The sequence below is a fragment of the Terrapene carolina genome, unplaced genomic scaffold (genome assembly GCF_002925995.2).
Source record: "Terrapene carolina triunguis isolate 2854851 unplaced genomic scaffold, T_m_triunguis-2.0 Scaffold113, whole genome shotgun sequence".
NCBI lineage: Eukaryota > Metazoa > Chordata > Testudines > Emydidae > Terrapene > Terrapene triunguis.
Genome location: NW_020664464.1, coordinates 18,456,572 through 18,478,807, shown reverse-complemented (window position 1 = coordinate 18,478,807; position 22,236 = coordinate 18,456,572). Strand labels below are relative to the sequence as shown.

Below are 22,236 nucleotides of genomic sequence, written 5' to 3'. Positions count from 1 at the left end.
TATTCCCAAATGGAGGATTAGAGCTATTGGTGTCCCGACTCTTGGATTTGGAGTTTTTGTGATCCTTTCAAAGTTCTATTTTTTGGGGGCGATTGAGTGCATTATCTTTTCTCCTGTAAGTTAACGTTTTGATGATTCAATGTTTATAAAAAGCATGTTCTACCACCTATAGAGAAGCCTATGCTACATCTCAGAGAGAGGAAAATTCCCAGTAAAAAATGAGGTTGGCACAAGTGAGCACCCCTATAACTTGTTTTTTTCCTCTTCCCTCTTTACTCCTTTCCTCTGTCTCTCTGTATTGGTTTTTCATTCCACCTCTCTGCTCATTTTTCACCCTATTTTTACTCCCCTCCCACTCCCCTTTTCTCCAGTCTCTCTTGTATAGTCAGAACTTGCACCCGCTAACATCTGAGTGAAAGTCATGCTTTTGAACCCAGAGTATTTTAGCTGACGCTGATTTAGGCAAAATGTGTCAGCCCCTCCCTGATGAAGACCCAATCTGTATCGTAACAGCAGAGCAGTTTGTAAACCTGCAGTTATTCTCTAACATCTCTGGGCTGTCCATCATGGGTTAGGGACAATTTTTTTTTATAATGAATTGAAAGTCAGTATGACTTAGGTGCTATTGAAAACTTTATCCAAGCTTAATAAAGTATTGCCTTATCCCAGGTTACAGAATTTCTTTTTAACCTGATAGTAATATGTTTTTTGGCCTCTTCTGATATGGCTGGCCAAACTATTACAAGATGAACCAACAACAGTTACATGTAACCATTGTGAAGTTGGATTGTGTTGGCGTTGGAGCCTAACCTTCTACAATTAAGTTGTAAAAAGTACCAAAAGGAGGAGATGACTCTTGTTTTAACACAAAGAATTTGAGGACCAAATATTGGGAGAAAAATCTGCAAAACAGTTGGCTACTTTTATATAATACACCTCTACCCCGATATAATGCGGTCCTTGGGAGACAAAAAATCTCACCGTGTTATAGGTGAGACTGCGTTATATCGAACTTGCTTTGGCCCTCCCTGTTCCTTGTTCCCTGACCGCCCCCTTCAGAGACCCCCGTCCCTAATCACCCCCAGTACCCTACCCCCTACCCATCCCCCCTGCTCCCTGTCCCTTATCCCCCCCCACCCCCTGACAGGCACTCACCGGCAGCGGTGGGAAGCAGAGCAGCTGGCCCCAGCCCGCTCCACTCCGCCACCTCCCAGCCGCGGCACTCTGCTTCCGGCCGTTGTTGAGTGCGGGGAGGTTGGGGAAAGGATGGCCCCCATACTCACCTACAGCGGGAAGCGGAGCGCCACGGCTGGGAGGTGGCAGAGTGGAGCGGGCTGGGGCCGGGCTGCTCCGCTTCCCGCCACCGGTAAGTGTGGGGAGGTTGGGGAAAGGACGCCCCTTCCGCACTCACCTGCAACGGGAAGCGGAGCGCCGCGGCTGGGAGGTGGCAGAGTGGAGCGGGCTGGGGCTGGGCTGCTCCACTTCCGCTGCTGCTGGTGAGTGCGGGGAGGGGGGGGGGGGGGGATCTCTTCCCCCAAGTCCCCTCCCCCAAGCGACATGGCTGGGACTGGGGCGAGGGGAGCAGAGCGGGCTGCTCCCGGCCCCCCGCTAATTCCCAGGGCCACTCTGGGACTGCGGGGCCCCCCAAAGTGCTCCCCCACAGCTCCTGCCTCCCAGACCCTGAGGGGGGGGAGCCCCTGACTGCCCCCGAGACCCTCTGCCCATTATCCAACCCCTCGGCCCCGGCGTGGCCCAGCACCCTTTACACGCTGCTCAGAGCAGCGTGTCAGAGCTTTACCACCTTGTATGCGAACCCGTGTTATATCGGGATAGAGGTGTACTGTTGTTGTATTTGACTAAGTGTGAAAGTCCATCTTCAGCAGTGCTTTCAAACTACCCTTTATGGTCTAGGCAGGGTTTGATCTTGCTCACTATATGGTTATTTGGATGAAATAGCCCATAACTTAAGTTTCCTTAAGCTGATTTAAATTGTATTGCTTTGATTCCATTCCATTCCATTCCATGTCATTAAACTTTAGCAAATGTGCAATTAGGGCATCAAATTGTCTTTAAGTGGTTTGGAAATATTAAAGCATAGCTTCCCCTCCCTTTTTTTCCCCCAAGGAGGGACAAATGCTTTTTTTTTTTTGGTAATTTGGACAGTTTCCTATATGTACTTTGGTTTTGATCTTTATAATTCTCTGAGGCCCCCATTGTGTAAAAGTACTCAAGCACATGCGTAACTTCATGCATATGAGCAGTCCCATTAACTTCAGTAAGGACTACTGATATTCTTACAGTTATACACATGTTTCAGTATCTTGTTTAAGAGCCTGCAAGTTCTAGTCCTACCCAAAAGCAATATTATTCTGATATTTCCATTGTTCCCCTTTTTATGTTATTGTCCTTGGAGCATTTTTCAGTAACTAAGAGATACTAACTGTTAATTCTTGCTTTCTTTGAGACTCTTTGTAGTTTAATTATTCCAAGTCCATAGGTTCACTTAGTGGGATGAGCTATTGAGAGAGATGAAAGTGAGCTGACTGGAAATACTGTATAATTAGTTTTTGGGAGAGTCACTGGTAGAAACGCTTTAACATGGAAATGACTTTGGGGTTAGTTTCTGCTCCGTAGTGAAAACAAGAATAAGTTTATCATCAAAGAACAAACATTCAGGTAATAGTGAATAAGAATATTGGGAACAAATGGCTACATATAAAACGAAATCATAACTTGCTCTTTGGATCCTAAACTAACAAGTTACCCGCTTGTCTAAAGAAGCTTATCTCACTCAAAGTTCTTGCTAGTGTTTTCAACAAAGTCTGGGGGAGATCCCACTTTCATGAAGTAAATTTGCTGTCCATTTACTTCCGAGGTGAGGGATGACTAGGCATATCCTTTGTCCCCCAAATATACTCAAGCAAACCTTTGATGTGCACCTCTAGAAAGGGTCTCTTCCCTCACCTCTGAGCTATTTTTCTCTTCTTGTCAGGGCCGGCTCCAGGCACCAGCTTAACAAGCAGGTGCTTGGGGCGGCCAAGGGAGAGGGGCGGCACCTGCGGCAATTTGGGGCCGGCAGGTCCCTCACTCCCTCTAGGAGCGAAGGACCTGCCGCTGAACTGCCGCCGCCGATCACGGCTTTTTTTTTTTTTCCCCCCAATTGCCGCCGCCAATCGCGATTGCGATCGCGGCTTTTTTTTTGCTTGGGGCTGCAGAAATGCTGGAGCTGGCCCTGCTTCTTGTTAGTTTCTTTCTGAAATCTCTGCCAGCTCTTTGTTAGCATTTGACTTAGAATGCTAATGGTTGCCCCTGCTTACATATAAACAGCTGGATAAACATCTCTTGTCTGACCATCTGTTTTCACTTTTGTTGGTTGCATGCCTTATGAACATAATTTTCTATATATACACATAACTCTTTATATAGTGTCTGTACAAACATTTTACAATGATATTGATGACCAGACAGGCTTTTTTTTTTATTAGAGACCTCACATGACCCTCTTTACTAGAATGTAAAAACCAGACTCAGAGGATAACAGGAATCCCCTATCATCCCCTCTCTGCCCCTTTCCAGTTGGCACTAAGAGGTTCCTGGGTCACAGTAGCAGTAAAAGGAAAAAATTTGGGACAAAAAGTCAGATTCTGAGAGCTTGCTCCTGCAAGGTACCAAACACCTCCTGTAAGTTTCTGTGTGCTGTCAACTCCTTCAGTGGATGACGGGGTACTCAGTGGCTCACAGGATTAGGCTCTTCAGGAGGGAGTAGGCATATACTGACACTTGAATATGTGATGGGGGAGAGAGAGACCACCATATGGGGACGATATTAAACTACAGATCGGTAAATGTAAATTTGAAAGCTAATAATAGGGATAGTTGAGCAAGATGCAAAAGGGACACCTCTTAACCCTACCGAAATAACATGAAGTAGGTGGGCTAACCAGGAGATGGAATGGAAACTATTTTCAATTAAAAAACCCAAGAGTGTCTCCACACACCCCTGCATGCCTCAGAGTTTTGTGATAGGTCTTTGCAGCTCTCTCTCTGGTAGTCAGACTGTGGATTTGGTGTGGGTGACTAATGAGATGGCACTTCATAGGCTTGCCAGATCAAGGTCTATCAATGAGAGGCAAAGGGGGACACTTACGCTACTCCTCCCTAGGCCTTGTGTTAGTGGTTGAGCCAGGCAGACTGCCTGGGTGGGGCTGAGGATTTTGTGTGGAGAAAGCCCTTTGACATGGGATGTGGTCCATCCCTCTGGATTTAGCTCTGTGCTGCATATGGTAGTCCCCAAACTTTCCATTAAATGTTTTTAAAACAAATGCTTACCATCCAAAGGTTAGAACTTGTAATATAGGATGTCTTGTTGGTAATAATATTTGGCATTTACATACCATTTTACATTAATTCTTTAAATAGTTAATCTTCTCAACATGTCTGTGGGGTAGACAAGGAAGTATGCCAGATAAAACCACACCCACTGCCGTGTCACAAAATGATTCTATTAGGTTTGCAAAGAGTGTGCTCATTTTACACTGACACTTTGCACTGGTAAATGACTGCAAATGTTATAGGGCAGTGAAGAATCAAGCCCTAAAGTTTCAAAGTCCAACTCAGTGGGTGAGTCAGAGTAAATGTATGTGCACATGGAACAACGTATATGCTTCTGATAAGTCCCTCCAGATACTCTTTCACAGGCCTTCTGATATGTAGATGGGTAAACTTTATTGGCAAATATTACTTGCCAAATTCTGCCCTCTGGTACCAAAATTTGTCCCTCTGAAAATGTGATGGTCATATTGTGATATATTTTCGTATCTATTAATGTGTGTTTTACCTTGCCATTGTGATTAGTTCTTGTATTATGAAAACAGATCCAAGAACTTATAATGGCCCCTGCAATAGAAGTAGAATAGAAGAATAAAAGGGGTAAAGCTTCCATAATAAAGGCATTGCCAACAACTTCACTTCTAGAGAAAGCCAGCTGCTATAGCCACAAGAACCTAAGTACACTTAGACCTTTCATGCAGCAACAGATGTAGGGACTGTTTTCAGAAGGGGTAGGCAAACACCCCCACCCCTTTGTAACGTGGCAGGACAAAAGTGCAAGTGACATTAACTGCCAGCCTCCACAGCACCTCTCGGATGCCATACTGCTTGTGCAGATGGGGAATGCAGGCAGGGCCAAGGTGTAATCTGTGTAATATGAGGAATGCTGTCCCACTGCTTTTCTCTACAGTTTGATGCCTGCTGCAAATATGTAGCTATAGAGAAGAACGGGGAGGGGAAATCATCTTAAGGCAACATTATGGTTGAAGTTTTAAATGTTAAAGTCAGGAAATTACAATGAGTCTCCTGAAAGCACTGTTAGTGAGCCCCTTTGCACACAGACTATTAGAACTGGACTAAATCCTGGCCTTTGGCCTATTCTGGTGCAGACCTAGGAGAGTCAGCTTGGTCTGGCTGGGCTGCTTTATACCAATTTAACCAGATGTTGAGCTGGTGACAAGGAGAGCCATGTAGATGCTACAAAGCCAAAGAACCCAGCTCCCTAATAACGGCCATATACGAGATGCAGGATGCATTCCCAGCTAACCCCTCCAAAATGGCACTGAGCGCCAGGCGAAGATAAGTGTATTAGAGTGCAGATACTCCCCTCCCCTGTGGCAGTTTTGAGAACAGAAACAGCACTAATGATCCTTCCCCACTTTCAAATTCCATTTACAGAATTTTGGCATTGAAATTTCTTCTGGATTTAAACAAAGTATAAATAGGAAAAAAATTGTGATTGACTGTACTTTTAAATAATCACACTAGAATTACAATTGCAATAACTGTACTGATTACATTTATTTGAATGTGTTTTTTTTTTCTCTCTCTCTCTAACACACATGTACACATTTTAGTATGTAATCCTAAAAATAAATGCAGCTTTGCATTTGTTTTTTATTTAGTCCTTGTTATCTTGGAATAATGCTGGTGGAAAATCCTGCATTTGATAAATCCATTGTGCAGTTTTCAAATAATAACAACTTTGTTGGGCCAAACTCTTCTTTCAGTAGAGTTATTCTGGATTTATCCATTGGAACTAAGAGTAGGGTATGGTCCATCATGTCTGAAGAAATTTAATTTAAGAAATGTCTGGCACGAAACCTTTTTTCAGGATTAAGTCTATGGCAAGTTAGCAATTTGGAACCTAAAATGTTCTTGAGTTATCCAAGTACACAGAATAATGTGTTTAAATTTTTTTAACATGAGGCGATCTGTCCCTTCATGCTTTGACAACTCAAAACTAGCTAAATGGGCTTTTGCCAAAATCTCAAAAATAAATTAAAGGATAATTCTACGCTGCAGTTAGGAGTGAGTCCCCCTGTCTTCACCCCTGGCCTGGATAGACTGACTTGCACTAGCTTGGCTCAAGCTAGTGTGCTAAAAATAGCAGGGTAGATGTTGCAGTATGGGTGGCAGCTCAGGCTCTCAAGCCCACTGACCCCCTGGATGTGAGCTTGGGTTCTTATCTCAGTCTTTGCTGGAGCTGGAACATCCATACTGCTATTTTTAGCGTGCTAGTTTGAGTCAAGCTAGCACAAGTCTGTTTATCTGGGCGGGGAGGCTCAATTTATTTCTGTAATGTAGACATACCCCAGAAGTCCCCAAACTAATTTTTTTTTAAAAAACCTCCTCTTTGGGCTTTGGCTGAGTATAAGGCTACAACATTCAATCTTGAGGGCAGTCTTTTGTTTTTAGTCACAAGCACCCAAAACCAGGTTTATAGTAAAAGTCCGTCCTTAACTTTAACTCTAGCTTCTCTCGGTAGTATATGTTACAGTGTAGATCCATTCTCTGAAATTTTATATAAGAAATAAGCAATGGATTATTACATTTGAAAGGAAAATGCTATTCTTTAAGATGTTGACGGGTTATATGTTGGTTAAAAAGCAACGTCTGTAGCGAATGAAGTTTTAGGCTTTGTAGATCCCCCAGCAGAATGCTCAGTTGATAAAATAGAAACAATTCATCTTTTACAAGGAACTCAAAAATTGCAAATGTTTCAAACATTGCAGTATTATAGTAACTGAAATAATGATGACAACCTTTCCCCCCCCCCAAGATTATGAAACCACGCCTAATGATATTGGAGACACCACGAATAACAGTAATCAAATCACTTCTACGGATGTTTCCAACAAAGAGAATGAAGATAGCATCACTGTAAGTATATACATTGTTTCCTGGTTTGTAATCTTGGCAGACTTTCTGACTATAGAACTGATGAAGCTGTGATGGGACACTAACCTGATAGTGTACCCGAGCTGTCGCTAGAATTGTTCAAGATGCCCTTTCCAAAAAAATGGGGGGCGGGGGAAAAGAGTGTGTGATTTTTCATACTGAATAAAGTGGAAATTTAATTTATATCACTTTTCTGACCAACTCTTAGAGATGATCTGTCATGCAATGTTTTTGTTTTCCAGAGGACCTAAAATACTGTAATTTTATTTACAAAGTAAGAGATTTTCACATCCTTGAAATTCAAGGTAATTTGAAAGGCTCTCTTACTGGATTTATAAACCTGGTAGTCAACTGCTGTTCATAGTGAAGTCATGTTATAATGAAAAATCAAATTAGAATTCTGTATTTTGGCACCATTTTTCATGGGGTTGCTATTAAAAGATAACATGGAGATTTTTAGTAGAAACAGCTAATTCAGTGGGCCTGAATTCCCCACTTCCTTACCTCTGTGTAATCATTTATACCTGCACAAAGTGAATGTAAAGCACTGTCATTCTGACAGTTTAGCATTTAGTGTAAATTACTTTACAAGGTGGAAGGCAGTGGAGAATTGCGCTTTGTACACGGATGCATGATACATGAATGGGAGGGAGAATTGTAAGCTATGGAAGAGTAGAAAGTTGTGGGTGGGCGGGAGCTGCAAACTAGATATTGCTCCAGTACATACAGTTTTTTTTTTTTTTTTTTTCAGTTTAAAATATTCAGGAATACCTCAGGCGATAGAATTGAAGGAGGAAAGAAGTTAAGGATTAAAAAAAACCAAAACTATTAACAGATATGAGCCAGTGGGAGTGATCTCAAATCAGTTTCCCCATTCTGTTACTGTCAGTTAGGGACATCAAGGCCCAAAGTAGGAGCTGAAGTTCAGACCTGTGGGCGTGGGTCTGGGTGGGGCAGCAAATCTCCAGAGCATTACCTCACAGAGCCCCTCCCCTCCTCTACCCCCACATTGTCCCTTGTGGGATTTGTGCACAGCAGGGACCATCTTATACCCTGCAGAATCCTGGGGGATCTGTGAGAGGTCAGGGCCATCTGTGAAGAGGCTCTGTGCTGCACAGTGGCTTTGGTTCTGGTTTCCTTGTCAGCAGCTGTGCCCCAGGGGTAGTTACATCTCAGACTGTATTATCTTTTCTGATAAAGCTCCATAGGGCTGCAGAGGTGGATGACATGCAGTCCTCTGACTCAGCCCCTCCTCCAGCGATCTCACCCAGTCTCAGTCTCCTCTCCCAGTGCCAGACCCATGAAGAGGCCTCTGAAGGATGTGGAATTGGCAGAGTCTCTGTTCTCTGCAGGGTGGGAGAGAGCCTACATAATGGTCCCCTCTGTGCTCTTAGATCTGACAGTCTTTTTTTCCCTTTAAAAGAAAACTTTCCCTAGTTTGATTATTCTGAATAAATGTTAATTGCTTTTGAAGACAGTTCATCGTCATGCAACAGATTGAACTGTTCTTGCTCTCTCTTTTAGGTGTATGTTGTGGTGGGGATTGCAGCATTAGTGTGCACTGGCCTAGTGATAATGCTCATTATTCTGAAGTTTGGAAGACACTCCAAGTTTGGGATGAAAGGTAAGAAGTGTTGTTTCTTAAAGTTTATCTTAGTTGTCATAGGTCTGACCATCACGCCCCACATGCCTCTGCTCCTGAAGTACCAATGATAGACTAGAAAGAGTGCCATCACATATCAGTCCACTTGAACAGTAGGCAAGGAGCTGGCCAGAGGGGGATAAATACAGAAATAAAAGGCCTTGAACCAAACTCTGATCCAAACACATGGTTTAAGCAATCACCTGTTCTCTGCTGGCCTGATTTTTTTTTTTTTCACCTGAAGTCCGTTAGTAGTACTTTACTCTGCAAAACCAATGGGACTATTCATGGGGTAAGGTGTTACTCAATGTAGGATGGCAGAATCTGGCCCCAGAAAAAGGAAATTTACTCTGATGTGCATTGGATTATGAAAGCCACACTTGGTAATTCAAACTACAATTTTGGAAGCAGGTTAGGGTTAGAGCTGCAACAACTGGGGTACTACTGCAAGTGCTGCACCGTCACATTAGAGCTTACACTGCAGTACCACACCATAGGAGATAGTACTTATTGAAATGGCAGTCAGCCCTGTCTGAGGGGTGATGAGTGAAATTCTGAACCTTTTATTTTTGTTTAAACCTTCAGTACTACTCCCTCTGACCATTTCTGTAGGTGTTAGAGGAGGTGTATTTATAAAAGGAACTTGTACACTTGGTGAGGATAGGTGATCAGGGAGTATTTCACTATGGACCAAAGGGTAACCATGTTTTGTTCTTAGGCTGAGGGTCTATGGAGAAGGTGATAACTAATCCCTAAGGCCCCTCATCTCCCTTTATCTTTCTTGGGACCCCAAACCACACTGCCAATGCATCCCATAAAATGATCCCATAAAAACTCATTCATGGTTTGTGGCTCTGACTGGGCCCTGACACTATGCCATTCAGATCTGTCTGATGTACCATCAGCTCTGGGATTCTTGACAGGGAGAATTCCTAGAGCAGCTGAGATTTAAATGGAGAAGAACTGTGGTCAGTGAAAAACAGCAGACATATGGCCTGAGATGATACACCTCCTCCCCACATACATGCACACTATTCCCAGTCTTTGGAATCCTCAGGGGCCTTATTGGGGATTTGAAGTCTGAAGGACAAAGCTGTAACCTTTCAAAGTGTAGAAAGAGTTATGTTGGACTGAAAGAAGGTTTGGAGTATGTTTTCTTTTATGCTGAAGCAACCTGGGTTGCATTGGGAAAGAACAAGAAAGCCGGAGCCAAATTGAAGGGAGGGATGGTAAAATCTCTGGCATTTGGATTCTAAAAGTGTCCTTGGAATAGCATGTTTTTTATGTTACTATTTGTCCATACTAATGTTTGAAGAAGTTCTTTACTAGCTAGTTAATCTCCCATCTGGGAGAGGTAAGAAAAGTTCATTTATTTTCAAAATTAGTCAATAAATTACTAATCCTGTCAATCTGCACTATGGCACCAGTGCTTTTCTAGCTACAAACCTGCCTAGAGCATGTTTGTGTAAGGACTTATGTAAGGACTTCTTTCTTTGTGAGTCACTGAGTAAAATTTTGAAACTGTGGCAACTTCAACATGGAGTTTATTTTTATTTTGTTAATCGAAACAGTGAGCAAACCATAGCAAACAGTTCTGGATCCCAAGCTAAAATGCACACTCCTTTGGGTACGCTCCCTCAAATGACTGTCCCTGGTAGGGACTTTTACTCTGAGGATTAATTTACTGTAAATAAATACCAATTGATAGATTACACTTTGTAATCTTGAAATATTATAATTAACTGTAAACAAGCCCTTGAAGGTTTCCATCAGAAAAGGACCACATTCTTCAAAATAAAGATGGCCCTGAATTGATCCATACATCTTCCAACTTTGAAGTTTGCATTCAGACCTGAACTTAGCAACTTGGGTTTATCCTTAGCCCAAAGTTTCAGGGACACTTTTTCAAATTATTACCATTATCATCATCATTAGTTTGTGTTACAGTAGTGCTTAGAGGATCCATCAGGGATCAGGTCCCCAATGTGCTAGATGCTGTACATGTACGTAACACAAAAAAAGTCTCTGCAGCAGAGAGCTTGCAGTCTAAGCATATGATGGGAGACAAGTGAAGATAGACTAGTTGTGGGCTTGGGGGGCGAGGAAGTAAGGTAACAGTGACGAGATTATGTTTTGTACAGTAAGCACCAGTCACAGCAAACTGTATTAAAAATTTAAAGCTGTCCTGTAAACAATAGGACCAACCTGCTGCTCCTGAAATCAGTGGGTGGTTTGCCATTGGAATTGGGCCCCAAATGAGGAAAAGTCAATTTACAATTGGTGCATTTTAATCCATGTTTTAGTTGGGCCAAGAGGAAATATTCAATTTGCTGTGGAAAATTTGTATTTAAACACGGCAAAATCATCTTTTCAAATGAATGTCTTCCCAAGTGCTTCTGTGAGCATTTTGCATTCACCAGAGAGAACTTCCTGAATGACACAGGCCAGGGATACACAAAGGGTTTTTACTCCTTTTTCTGTTATCTTGAGGGAACACAATGCAAGCCCCACAACCACCACATCATTCAACATTCTCTCCACCCTTCCTCAAACAATGGTCCAGAAAAAAAAAAAAAAAAAACCCCAAAGAAGGCATGTAGTTAATCTTGATAATGAGCAGAAAGGAGAAGTAAATGATCCTTTCCAATGTAGTTAGCATCTGCAAATGGGGAAAATATGTTCCACCAAATGTCAGAGGTATGAGTCCAGTGTAAAATGGTGCATGGAGTATGGCAATATCTCCCCATGAGGAGTGAAATTCATGCCTTACTTGCAGTCATGGCACGTATCAGCAGCATTTCCAGTACAACAGAATACCTACTCTGCTTAGGGCTAAAGTTTCCCTGGGTTTGTATGAGCAAGGATCATTCATATCCAACTCACTCTGTGCCCTGGCTCAGGGCTGGAGGCAGTCACAGGCAAGGAACCCAAGCATGCTGTGAGACTAGCATTCAAGGTGATGCTAGCCTCCTCATAAAGGGACAGAAAGGGGTAGGTTGGAGCTTCCCCCTGGTCCAGCAGCGCTGGCCTCACCCAGGTGAGCACATGCTGAACACTTTCAAAGACTGCCATGGTGGTCACGTTCCTCCTGATTTCCTAGGCGTGATTGTGACTGTCTGATGTACAGGGCTTCTGGGAACTTCCACAGGGCTAGTTTTTTCCCAAATGCTCCCTGTGCACCATAGCCAGTGGCTTAAAGCCATAATGTATTGCTCAGTCTATATCTCTGTCAGCAAAGTTTTATACAATAACTTGTATTTGGGTTTCTCATTTGTTTTTACATAACTGAGAGGAGATGGTGGACAGGAACATTTTGGTGTTTGTGCCATGCTGTTATTTTTTCAGATTACAGTAGGATAGCTCTGCAGTAGATTTGAGAACCAAAAAAACTCTCTCAACCATGTAAGTGAAGTGAGCTGTGGTTGAAGTTGGGGATTGTGTTGTGTCGAAGTACAGCTGCCAACTTTGGTCTTATTTCTCCTTCAAGTCGTGTCCTACCTCTTAGACTATAGGAAGGTGCTGAGTCCTAACGTCCTGATGATTAACTTCGGAAATTAAAATATATGGCTGCTTGGCATTCTGTTCTTGAAGGTCACACAATATAATCAGCACTGCATGCCAGATGTGAATATTCTTCTCTCCCCACTACAACTATTAACTTTCATGTGTTCTGTACTTACAATACTAAACGTGTAAATGCACTTATATCTGATAAAACCTATGTGCGTTCCTGTTGTAATAGCCATTTCTTTTCGTGATGGCTCTAAATGCGATCACCTTTGTCCTAGACTTCTGTACATTTTCTGAACATGGGGCTGAGACCTTTGGACACTCACATAGGGTTATAGTGTAGCTGAAGAAACCTGTTGTTAATTTCTTGAATATATTTACTAGTAGGGTCATCAAGATTTGTGTATTGGTCTTGTGAAACTTCTTGGTTTGCATGCTTGTTGGAGGATGTGAAAATGCTCGTGATGGGTGTGTGTCTGACTATATCCATCTTATAAAACTGGAAGAGCACCAGGGTCCTAGAACAGAGAGGGCTGGAGTGAGTTCATGAGCCCTACTGAGGAGATTTATGGAAGAATACTTCCGGCCTCCTTTCAGTCTACCTGCACCATTGGAAGAGAAATACAAGTGAGGTGACCAGCTGGGAAATAAACCCATTTTTAATTTTGCAATTGTTAATTAGTATCAACATGACACTGAGAGAATGGAAGAGGAGGAAGAAATCTGATGGAATTCGGCAATTAAAGCCTGGATATAGGCAAAAACTCAGAGGGTCACATTTGAAACAGCATAATTCAATTCACAAAGAGTTCAAAAATATATGCCAATTTGAACCAAAATTAAGGGGTTTTTTTGTACTGAATTTATATTTTTGTACAGACAAGGAGGAGCTGTTAGCAGTAAGAAACATGATAACAAGCCAAAGAGGTGTTCACATCGCAAAGACAATATTTGGGGTCCCTAATGCTCTTTGCTCTTTAAGAACTCTGGGGAGGGGAAAAAATAATTAGACCCCAGTATTATGAGAATTGCTCTTTGGTAAAGGTCAAACACAAATGGGACTTTTATTGGAACCAGAAAGGGGGTGAGGACGGGAACCCTCTTAAGAAAACAATAAATAGATTCTGACAGAACTTGAGGGAAGCATGTGTATGTTTAATTCCTTTGAGGCGAGAGATTTTTGTGTGTGTGTGAAGCTGCTGTCAGTGCTTTAAGATTTGTGCTATACTCCAAAGAAAAGGGAATAAATTGAGTCTGAAATTCCTATCGTACTTAAGCAGTGCCAGAACAGTTCTCAAGTCTGAGCTTGGTAGCACACTCTCCAAAGGCTACTTTTACTCCTCAAGATACCTCATGCATCCTAAACAGGGAATGCGTTTTTGAATGATTTTTACACTCCCATGAGAGTATGTATGGAAGTCTGCAGTCTGAACAAATAACAATATGCATCAATTTCATGAATAAGTCAATGACCTTTATATAACAACTGATTCAATTTATCCATTTTTTTAAATGCTGGACCTTCAAGCTCTTGCAAGTAGATTATAGTGGCTTCTGTATGTAAATTTGTCATAAATAGACTGCCAGGCTGTTATGTTTTTTCACTAGCTTGACTACAAGTTATCAGTCCAACAAGACCTCATATTTTGTGTGCCTGCCTGCATATAGGTAAAGAAAATATTTTCTCTCATCTATTTCTTGGTGATTTTTTCCTGAGTAACGTCACCAACCCTTCTATACAGACCTTGAGCCTTCTTTACAATGTTTGAAGTTTAAAAAAAATCTTCTAAACAATATTACTGTCCACTGTCTTAAAAAGCTTTCTATCTTTTACCAGAGTATATTACTTTTGCTGACAAACTCTTCTTACATTTTGTACTTCAGTTTAAAGATAATACAGGAGAGCACAGCTAGGAACTTGGCTTTGGTTGTGACATGTTTCGCATTTATCTTATGATATTTTAGTTTGAGTAAAAAATGCTGTACAACCATATGAATAAAAGAAGCCTTAAATCACCAATATTGTCATTCGGCACTTGTGGTAACAGCTTCTCTGACACAATGTATCATCCATCCATTATAGTTAAAAGTCTTTAACCCTCATTTGCCCAGCTAATCATATTTATGACTGTAAATAATGGGGCGATTGGGCTGCTTTGTCATTCTATTCTGTATATGTGACAAATTGTGTGTAGGCTCTTTTTGCACATTCCTGTGGAAAGAGCATTCATTGCCAGGAAGAGGGGTCTCTTATCCCCTACTTGTCTGTGAGCAGATGCTCACTGTGTTCTACATTTGAATGTATATCACTTTTCTGTGCATGGTGGGGGTGGGGCAGGGTCACAGCAGCGTGTGACTTCAAAACAGGGCCGGCTCCAGGCACCAGCTTCTCAAGCAGGTGCTTGGGGCGGCCGTTCCGGACAGGGGCGGCAGTTCCAGGTATTCGGGGCAATTTGGCGGACGGTCCCTCACTCCGCCTGGGAGTGAAGGACCTCCCGGCGAATTGCCGCCACAGATCACGATCGCGCCTTTTTTTGGATCGCGATCGCGGCTTTTTTTTTTGGTTTTGGCTGCTTGGGGCGGCCAAAACCCTGGAGCCGGCCCTGCTTCAAAATATCTTTATTTCAAAATAAAGTCTGTATCCTTTACTCTGGCTTGTGTTCTTGAGAGCTGAGAATGTGCTAAGCAAATGGATTAAAGGACTGTTAGGGAAAAGGGGAGATATACAATTTATTTTTATTCTGCTCAATATTAATGCAACTCTGGATCAAGCAATTCTGTTTCCTGTGAACTAAAGGAAGAATCTCAGGATTACAAGGGAAGTGCTGTACTCCATTTGATGCACAACTAAAAGCTTTATGTAATTCCTCCTTGGGAAAGACCTGTAATTTACAAAACATGATTAGGTTTTCAAGCTCTTTATGTATCTGTAACAAGCATTCAAAGAGCCCATTATGGACACTTTCTGTCTTGTATGCCAAATAATTTAGAAGAACCATGCTCATAATATGGGATTTAGAGGCAGGATAACTGGGTTATTTTCCCAGGCCTGATACAGATTTGCTGTGCAACCTTCATCAAGTCACTTAAACTTTCCATCCCTCTGTTTTCCCATCTATGCTGTGGTGGTGATGGTAGTAATGCTGACTATACCTGCTTTACAGGGGTGCTGTGAGATTCAATCCCTTTAATATCTTTAAATTGCTTTAGTATTATTTATTTCTATGACTGTTAACTAAAATGTATCAGAGCAGATTTAACTAAAGATGTATGGTGGCGATGAGATTCGTACATAAGACTTAGGAAGAAATTTAACATGCTCAAATCTGTGATGTCCTTGAGGGTCACATATGTAAAAGCAAAAGAAGGGAGCTGGCTGATATCAGAGATTGGATGTTATTTTACATCATTGTTCCAATGCCATCTGTGACACTGACCACCACAGTGGCCTTGGGCAAATTGTACAAACTATCTGCCTCTGCATCACCCTCTGTAATGTGGGGATGGTGACATTTATGGGTGGTTTGGAAGATTAATTTGTTAATGCTTGTAAGTTGAGGATGCAAAGCATTGTATGGCAAAAGTGCAAAGTGGTGGTGGTGTTGTTATGAACTGATCCCTGGCAAAAATCGCATATGAAGGACTTTACACAGACCCCTGGCCCATCAACCATTCTATAAGGATATAAAGAAGCCTTTTCATGCAGGCATAGCTCTCTCTCCAGTAGCAAAGTTGCTGCCCTAACATGCCCTCTCCTGGCTGGGTGTGGCATTGCAGCACCCTTTTGCCTCAGTTGCCCCCACTGCCCTTTGGTCAAGTCCAGCCATAAGTGTCCTGTTTGACCACTTTACAGAGATCTGCCCCTTTTGGGGCCACAGTTTCTTTTTTTTAACCAAAGTCCAAAAAAATATATACAAAACCAACCCTTCAGCTTAGTGGAGCTTAGCTGGCAGCCACCTCATTTTACCAGCATGCCTCTGCTGCTCTAAACTGTCCTTTATCTCTTGATCAACCCCACAATCCAAGGGCTGGCATGCTCCTCCCCTTACGCTGAGTGACTGTAGCGTTTCTCCTTACTAGTAGTCCCTTTCTGCCCTGAACTTCCTCTGTTTATAGTAACCACCCAGCTCCTTCCCAAGCTGGGACTAATGTTCAGTTAAGTCTGGCCCATCCTCCAGGGGCAGCTAGATAGCATAATTGGCCTCTCAGGCCCACATTAACTCATTCAGGGCCTGTGTGGGATATGCACCCCATCACACCTTCCCTTCGCTATTATGGCTTATTGGGTTTAGTTCATATTCCTCAAGACTGTGTTTCTTGATTTTGCCCACCACTTCTGCTGCTTTACCTTGTGGGTCTGGTACTATGATGGCAAGTTAGATAACGGGCTTGGCTACACTTGCACTACAGAGTGCATTAAATCAGCCCCAGGCACCCTAACTCCTGAGGTGTCCACACTGGCAAAGCACTGAGAGCGCCTGGACTCCGCGGCTGGAGCGCCCCTGGTAGTCCACCTCCACAAGAAGCAAGAGCTTGTTGAGCCCTGGCTGAAACGCCAGGGTGTCAGTGTGGATGACTTGTTGCATTACTGCACTGTGATTGGCCTCTGGAAACATCCCATAATCCCTTGAAGTCAAGTGGCCACTCTGGTCATTGTTTTGAACTCGGCTGCAGGCATGTGGAGATCCCCTTTCAAAGCTCTGTTTCTGACAGCCTGCATGCTTACTGCTCCGGGACAAAGCAAACCATTATTGTGGAATGCTGCTGCTGCAAATGCAGGCGTTTGTGTGTGAGAAAGAGAGGTGGGGGGTGGGGGCTGATGTCGGGGTTCCCCCTTTCCCCTGCCACTGTCTGAACTTACAAGACAGCATGCTGACACACTCTCTACCCCCCAAAACACTGTCTCCCCCCCCCCACATACACAAAACACACTCCCTGTCACACTCCACCCCCCCTCTGAAAAGCACACTGCAGCCACTTGCACACTGGGATAGCTACCACAATGCACTATCTCTGTGGCGTTGCAAGAGCTGCTAATGTGGCCATGCGCCCGCGCTTGCAGCTGACAGTGTGAACACACAGCAGCGCTTTCCCTGCTGCTGTCTCCAAGGGCTGGTTTAACTCCCGGCGCTCTACATCTGCAAGTGTAGCTATAGCCAAAGTGCAGCTAGATGAAGAAAGTAATGAAGTGCAGGTTCCCAATTCCCACCCCTCTCTGCCCTCTTTAGGGTAGACCATGGCCTCAGAGCTGCAGGGGAGGAAAAGTCCTAGTGCAGCCCTATTGCTCAGTGGCACAATTGTGGCCTGCTCTTATACAGGTCATGCAATTGAGAAAGGGTCTTTGCTACCCCGACACTAGCACACCCATGTAAGGGCCAGCTACAAACTGGTCCCTAAGGAATTACAGAGAGCGCAGTAGGCAGAAAAAGCAGGGAAAGGATAAAAAAGATGTGATGGAAGGCAATGCGGAAGACAGAAGAGATTACCGCTCATAATTAAACATCACAATAAAATCAGTCATAGTGAGAACAGGTACTGTGGGGGGGAAATGGAATGTAGGAAGCAAATGGGGAAAGAGAAAAGAAGAAATGCAAAGGAAACTAAGTCACTATAAATCCATGGTATACCCACATCTTGAATACTCATTCAGTTATGGTCACCCCATCTCAAAATAGATATATTAGAATTAGAAAAGGTACAGAGAAGGACAACAAAAATGATTAGGGGCCTGGAACAGCTTCCATACAAGGAGAGATTAAAAAGACTGGGACTGGTCATCTTAGAAAATAGATGGGTCGGGGTGGATATGAACAAGGTCGATAAAATCATGAATGGTCTGGAGAAAGAGAATAAAGAAGTGTTACTTACCCCCTCACGTAACACAAGAACCAGGGCTCTCCCAATGAAGTTAATAGGCAGCAGGTTTAAAACAAACAAAAAGAAGTATTTCTTCACACAACACACAGCCTGTAGAACTCGGCGCCAGGGGATGTTGTGAAGGCCAAAAGTAGAAATGGGTTCAAAAAAGAATTAGGTAAGTTCATGGAGGATAAATCCACCAGTGGCTTGTAGGTAAGACAGTCAGGAATATAACTCCATGCTCTGGGTGTTCCTAAGGTTCTGATTGCCAGAAGCTAGGACTGGATGATGGGGGGTGTGGGGGGTGGATCACTGAAATTTGCCTGTTGTGCTCATTCCCTCTGAAGTGTTTGCACAGGCCACCATCAGAGACAGGATACTGGGCTAGATAGACCATTGGTCTGACCCAGTATGGCCATTCTTATGGTCTTAAGTTAATTTTTTGAAAAAGGCTCCAATTCTCCTGTGCATTTATATGTGCTTTTTTGCAAAGAAGACATAAATCCAGCAGATCTAGCCCCTTGAGGTTTCCTTTGAAGAAAGGACAGCCTTGAAAGGCACTGAGAAACCATAGCAGCTCCTTTGCAACACCCCTCCAAACCACTGCTGAAGATTGTATGGCTGGTTGAAATGGGCTGTGGCTTCCATGTCATTAAACCATCGTGATCCCCAGCTAGTAGAATGGTCCTTGTGGGCTGTTGGCAGCAGGTGCAGTTTACAGCAGCTTCGAAATTGTACTTGGGAACTGGCCCAGCACTCATTGGCCTCAGATTCAGGGGAGGACCCAGGTGTGGCTTAAAATCACCTTTGCACCCCCTCCCCCTTTTCTGAGCTGTGCTGAGTGCTCTTTAGATGCAGAATCTGGGCCTAATTATACAGAGTTTAATGCCAAAAGGTTACAATAAAATGCATGTTGTTTGAAGGTTGTTAAATCTTTCACGAAAATCACCTCAGAAAGGTATACCAGACGCTGTTGAATAGTCTCAGTGGGGACCACACATTTGTGCTTCTCAAGATATTGCTCTGCTGCTTTTACAATACCTGCCTGTGTGGCCTGGATTTTTCCCTTCTTGTTCCTCAGTTGTTATCCCACCTTTTAATGATAGATATCTAATCTGTCTGTGTACTGATTGATTGAATTGTCCTAATTTCTCTGTCAAACTTTGAGCAGGTCAACTTCTTTCATTGTTTCTGAGTCTGGGAATCCCGTGTTCTTAGATTAGATTGGTGCATAAAGTTCTGTAATGCCTGGCCATATCGGATACTTATCAATTCCTTCACCAGAAGACCACAATCTAATTACGGTGAAGTACCCTTTTTGTTGTGGCTGTGTGAAAGCATTCAGTATTGAATTTCACATCACTAGGAAATAGTCACCTTGGAGATTAACTTTTATAGATCACTCTGTAAAATGCACACGATTATCTCTTTAGAGCTGCTTGATGTCATTGAAATTCCATTGACTTCACTGGAACTAGTCCTGATTATAGTTAGTGAGAGTGAAATCAGAGGAAAGTTGCACTGATTTAAATTTACTTCAAACTAGTGGTGCGTGAATCTTAGAAGTTCAGAGATTGAATTTGGATTAAAAAAAAAAAAGTTCAGATGCTTTTTTGAACTTTACCTGAACTATCTAGACTTCTTGGGCAATGTTGGTCCGGAGCTGCCATGGTAATAGGCTTTATTAACAAGAGTTTCAACACTCTTTGCTTCTGGCTGGTCTGGAAATGCTCCCATTCTCATAATATTTCAGCTCCTGACACTGGAAGTTGGGCTAGAACTCAAAGAATGGATTTTCTTGCAAGATTTCTGGTAATTCCTGTTTCTGAATGAGCAAGAAATACTGCAGAACAATCACTGTTGAAATATTCACCAATTCTGTAGCTATCTTGGATGGAACTGGGAAGTACAAAAATTAAATTAATTTCACAGAAATTAAAAATAATGAAGGAAAAAGGTAACCATACTTGAACCTCCAAAAAAGTTCAATTTGGGTTTGGTTTCAATTCCAGGCAAAGGTTCAAATAAGATTTTATCTGAACTTACTAGACCCTTCCTGATCTCAGACAAACAAATTGACATGTATTTTCCACCGTTAGCGATCGATATGACTGGGACAGCCTTGGCATTTGACTAAGTGCCATCATATCTCCAGAAGAGACATCAATATGCCATTCAATGATTATGCTAAAAATAGCACTGATTATTAATTTTGGGGAAATAGTGGAAACCCTAAGTATTGAAAACAGAAACAGAATTAGTTTCTTAGGCTAATGACAGCAGAGTGGGGCCAAGAAGGGCCCCTATGCTAATTGATGGCTTCATATGGAGCTTAAGAAATACATACGGTTATATGCTGGACTTATAAATTGGAATGAGTTTCAGCTTTGTAATTACATAGTTTGAAGCTGGAAACAAGTAATAAAGACCTGCTGGGGCTGAGTGTGAGTGTGAAAGAGCATGTGAGAGAGCCCCTTATTTCCTTCCTACATAAGGAGTGCCGGCATTTCATGAATCCGGATCCACTGCTATGGCCCCTGTCTCCTACTGGATCAGTAGACAAAGCTAGTTTTATGTGGGTGGCTGAGCACAGGCCACACCTGTCAATGACACAGTAACTGCTCTGCCTGTCTTCCTGCTTCCACTGGAGTGGTGCACCTCTGCATTGCCTCTTCTCTCAGACTGCACACAATTCAGCCCTTCACATTTACTGACCTTAAAAATTATACCCAAATTCTGTCTTGAGCTGCAACCAGGCAGCCCTGGCATTGATGTCTCTTTGGCCCATATGCTGGATTAATGTGCTGTAAATCATTCAGCTGTTGCTGACATAAAATAACTGTGGGTTTGCGAGAGAGGTGGGATGAAATGAAGACACAGGGCTCTATGACCTCAGGAAAGAGCTTGGTGGCCTCACCCCTGAATTTATTTTTCAGAAAACTCCTTGTGCCACTACCAATCCAACTCTGTCTCTTTGGCCACCCACTCTGTCTGGCCTATGTGTATCTCATGCTTTCATTTTTGCTTTTATTTTTCAAGCAATTTTCTCCCAGCCTCTCTTCTTTCTGTTCCTTGCCCCTTTCTGTCTCATTGAATGCTTCTTGCTTTACTGATTTCTGAAACAAGAGAGGAATGATGCCTCCACTATGGAACTGAGAAGCTGATCTAGGAAAATGAGATCAAATTTTATTTCTTTCTGAGATTGATTAATTAAAAGAAAAGGGAAGTGGACCGGGGAAAGAGGAATAATGATGGGGTGTTTGGGGGGGAATCTCCCCCCCAAACGACTAAATCTAACGACTTAGATATTGGTATAGAAAGTACGATTATTAAGTTTGCGGATGATACCAAACTGGGAGGGATTGCAACTGCTTTGGAGGACAGGGTCATAATTCAAAATGATCTGGACAAATTGGCGAAATGGTCTGAGTTAAACAGGATGAAGTTTAACAAAGACAAATGCAAAGTGCTCCACTTAGGAAGAAAAAATCAGTTTCACACTTACAGAATGGGAAGAGACTGTCTAGGAAGGAGTATGGCAGAAAGGGATCTAGGGGTTATAGTGGACTACAAGCTAAATATGAGTCAACAGTGTGATGCTGTTGCAAAAAAAGCAAACGTGATTCTGGGATGTATTAACAGGTGTGTTGTGAGCAAGACACGAGAAGTCATTCTTCCGCTCTACTCTGCTCTGGTTAGGCCTCAGCTGGAGTATTGTGTCCAGTTCTGGGCACCGTATTTCAAGAAAGATGTGGAGAAATTGGAAAGGGTCCAGAGAAGAGCAACAAGAATGATTAAAGGTCTTGAGAACATGACCTATGAAGGAAGGCTGAAAGAATTGGGTTTGTTTAGTTTGGAAAAGAGAAGACTGAGAGGGGACATGATAGCAGTTTTCAGGTATCTAAAAGGGTGTCATAAGGAGGAGGGAGAAAACTTGTTCACCTTAACCTCTAAGGATAGAACAAGAAGCAATGGGCTTAAACTGCAGCAAGGGA

General features: G+C 42.7%; 1 protein-coding gene across 1 annotated transcript in view; it reads left to right on the top strand.

The window, feature by feature from the left end:
• LOC112104013 (BDNF/NT-3 growth factors receptor) overlaps nucleotides 1–20,378 on the top strand; it is a 35,239-nt gene extending 14,861 nt beyond the window's left edge. Inside the window, exons 6-8 of the mRNA XM_029911696.1 lie at nucleotides 7,112–7,212; nucleotides 8,755–8,854; nucleotides 20,254–20,378. Of these exons, the coding sequence (XP_029767556.1) occupies nucleotides 7,112–7,212; nucleotides 8,755–8,854; nucleotides 20,254–20,378 (326 nt within the window). The remainder of the gene's footprint in view (nucleotides 1–7,111; nucleotides 7,213–8,754; nucleotides 8,855–20,253) is intronic.
• The last annotated feature ends 1,858 nt before the right edge of the window (nucleotides 20,379–22,236 follow it).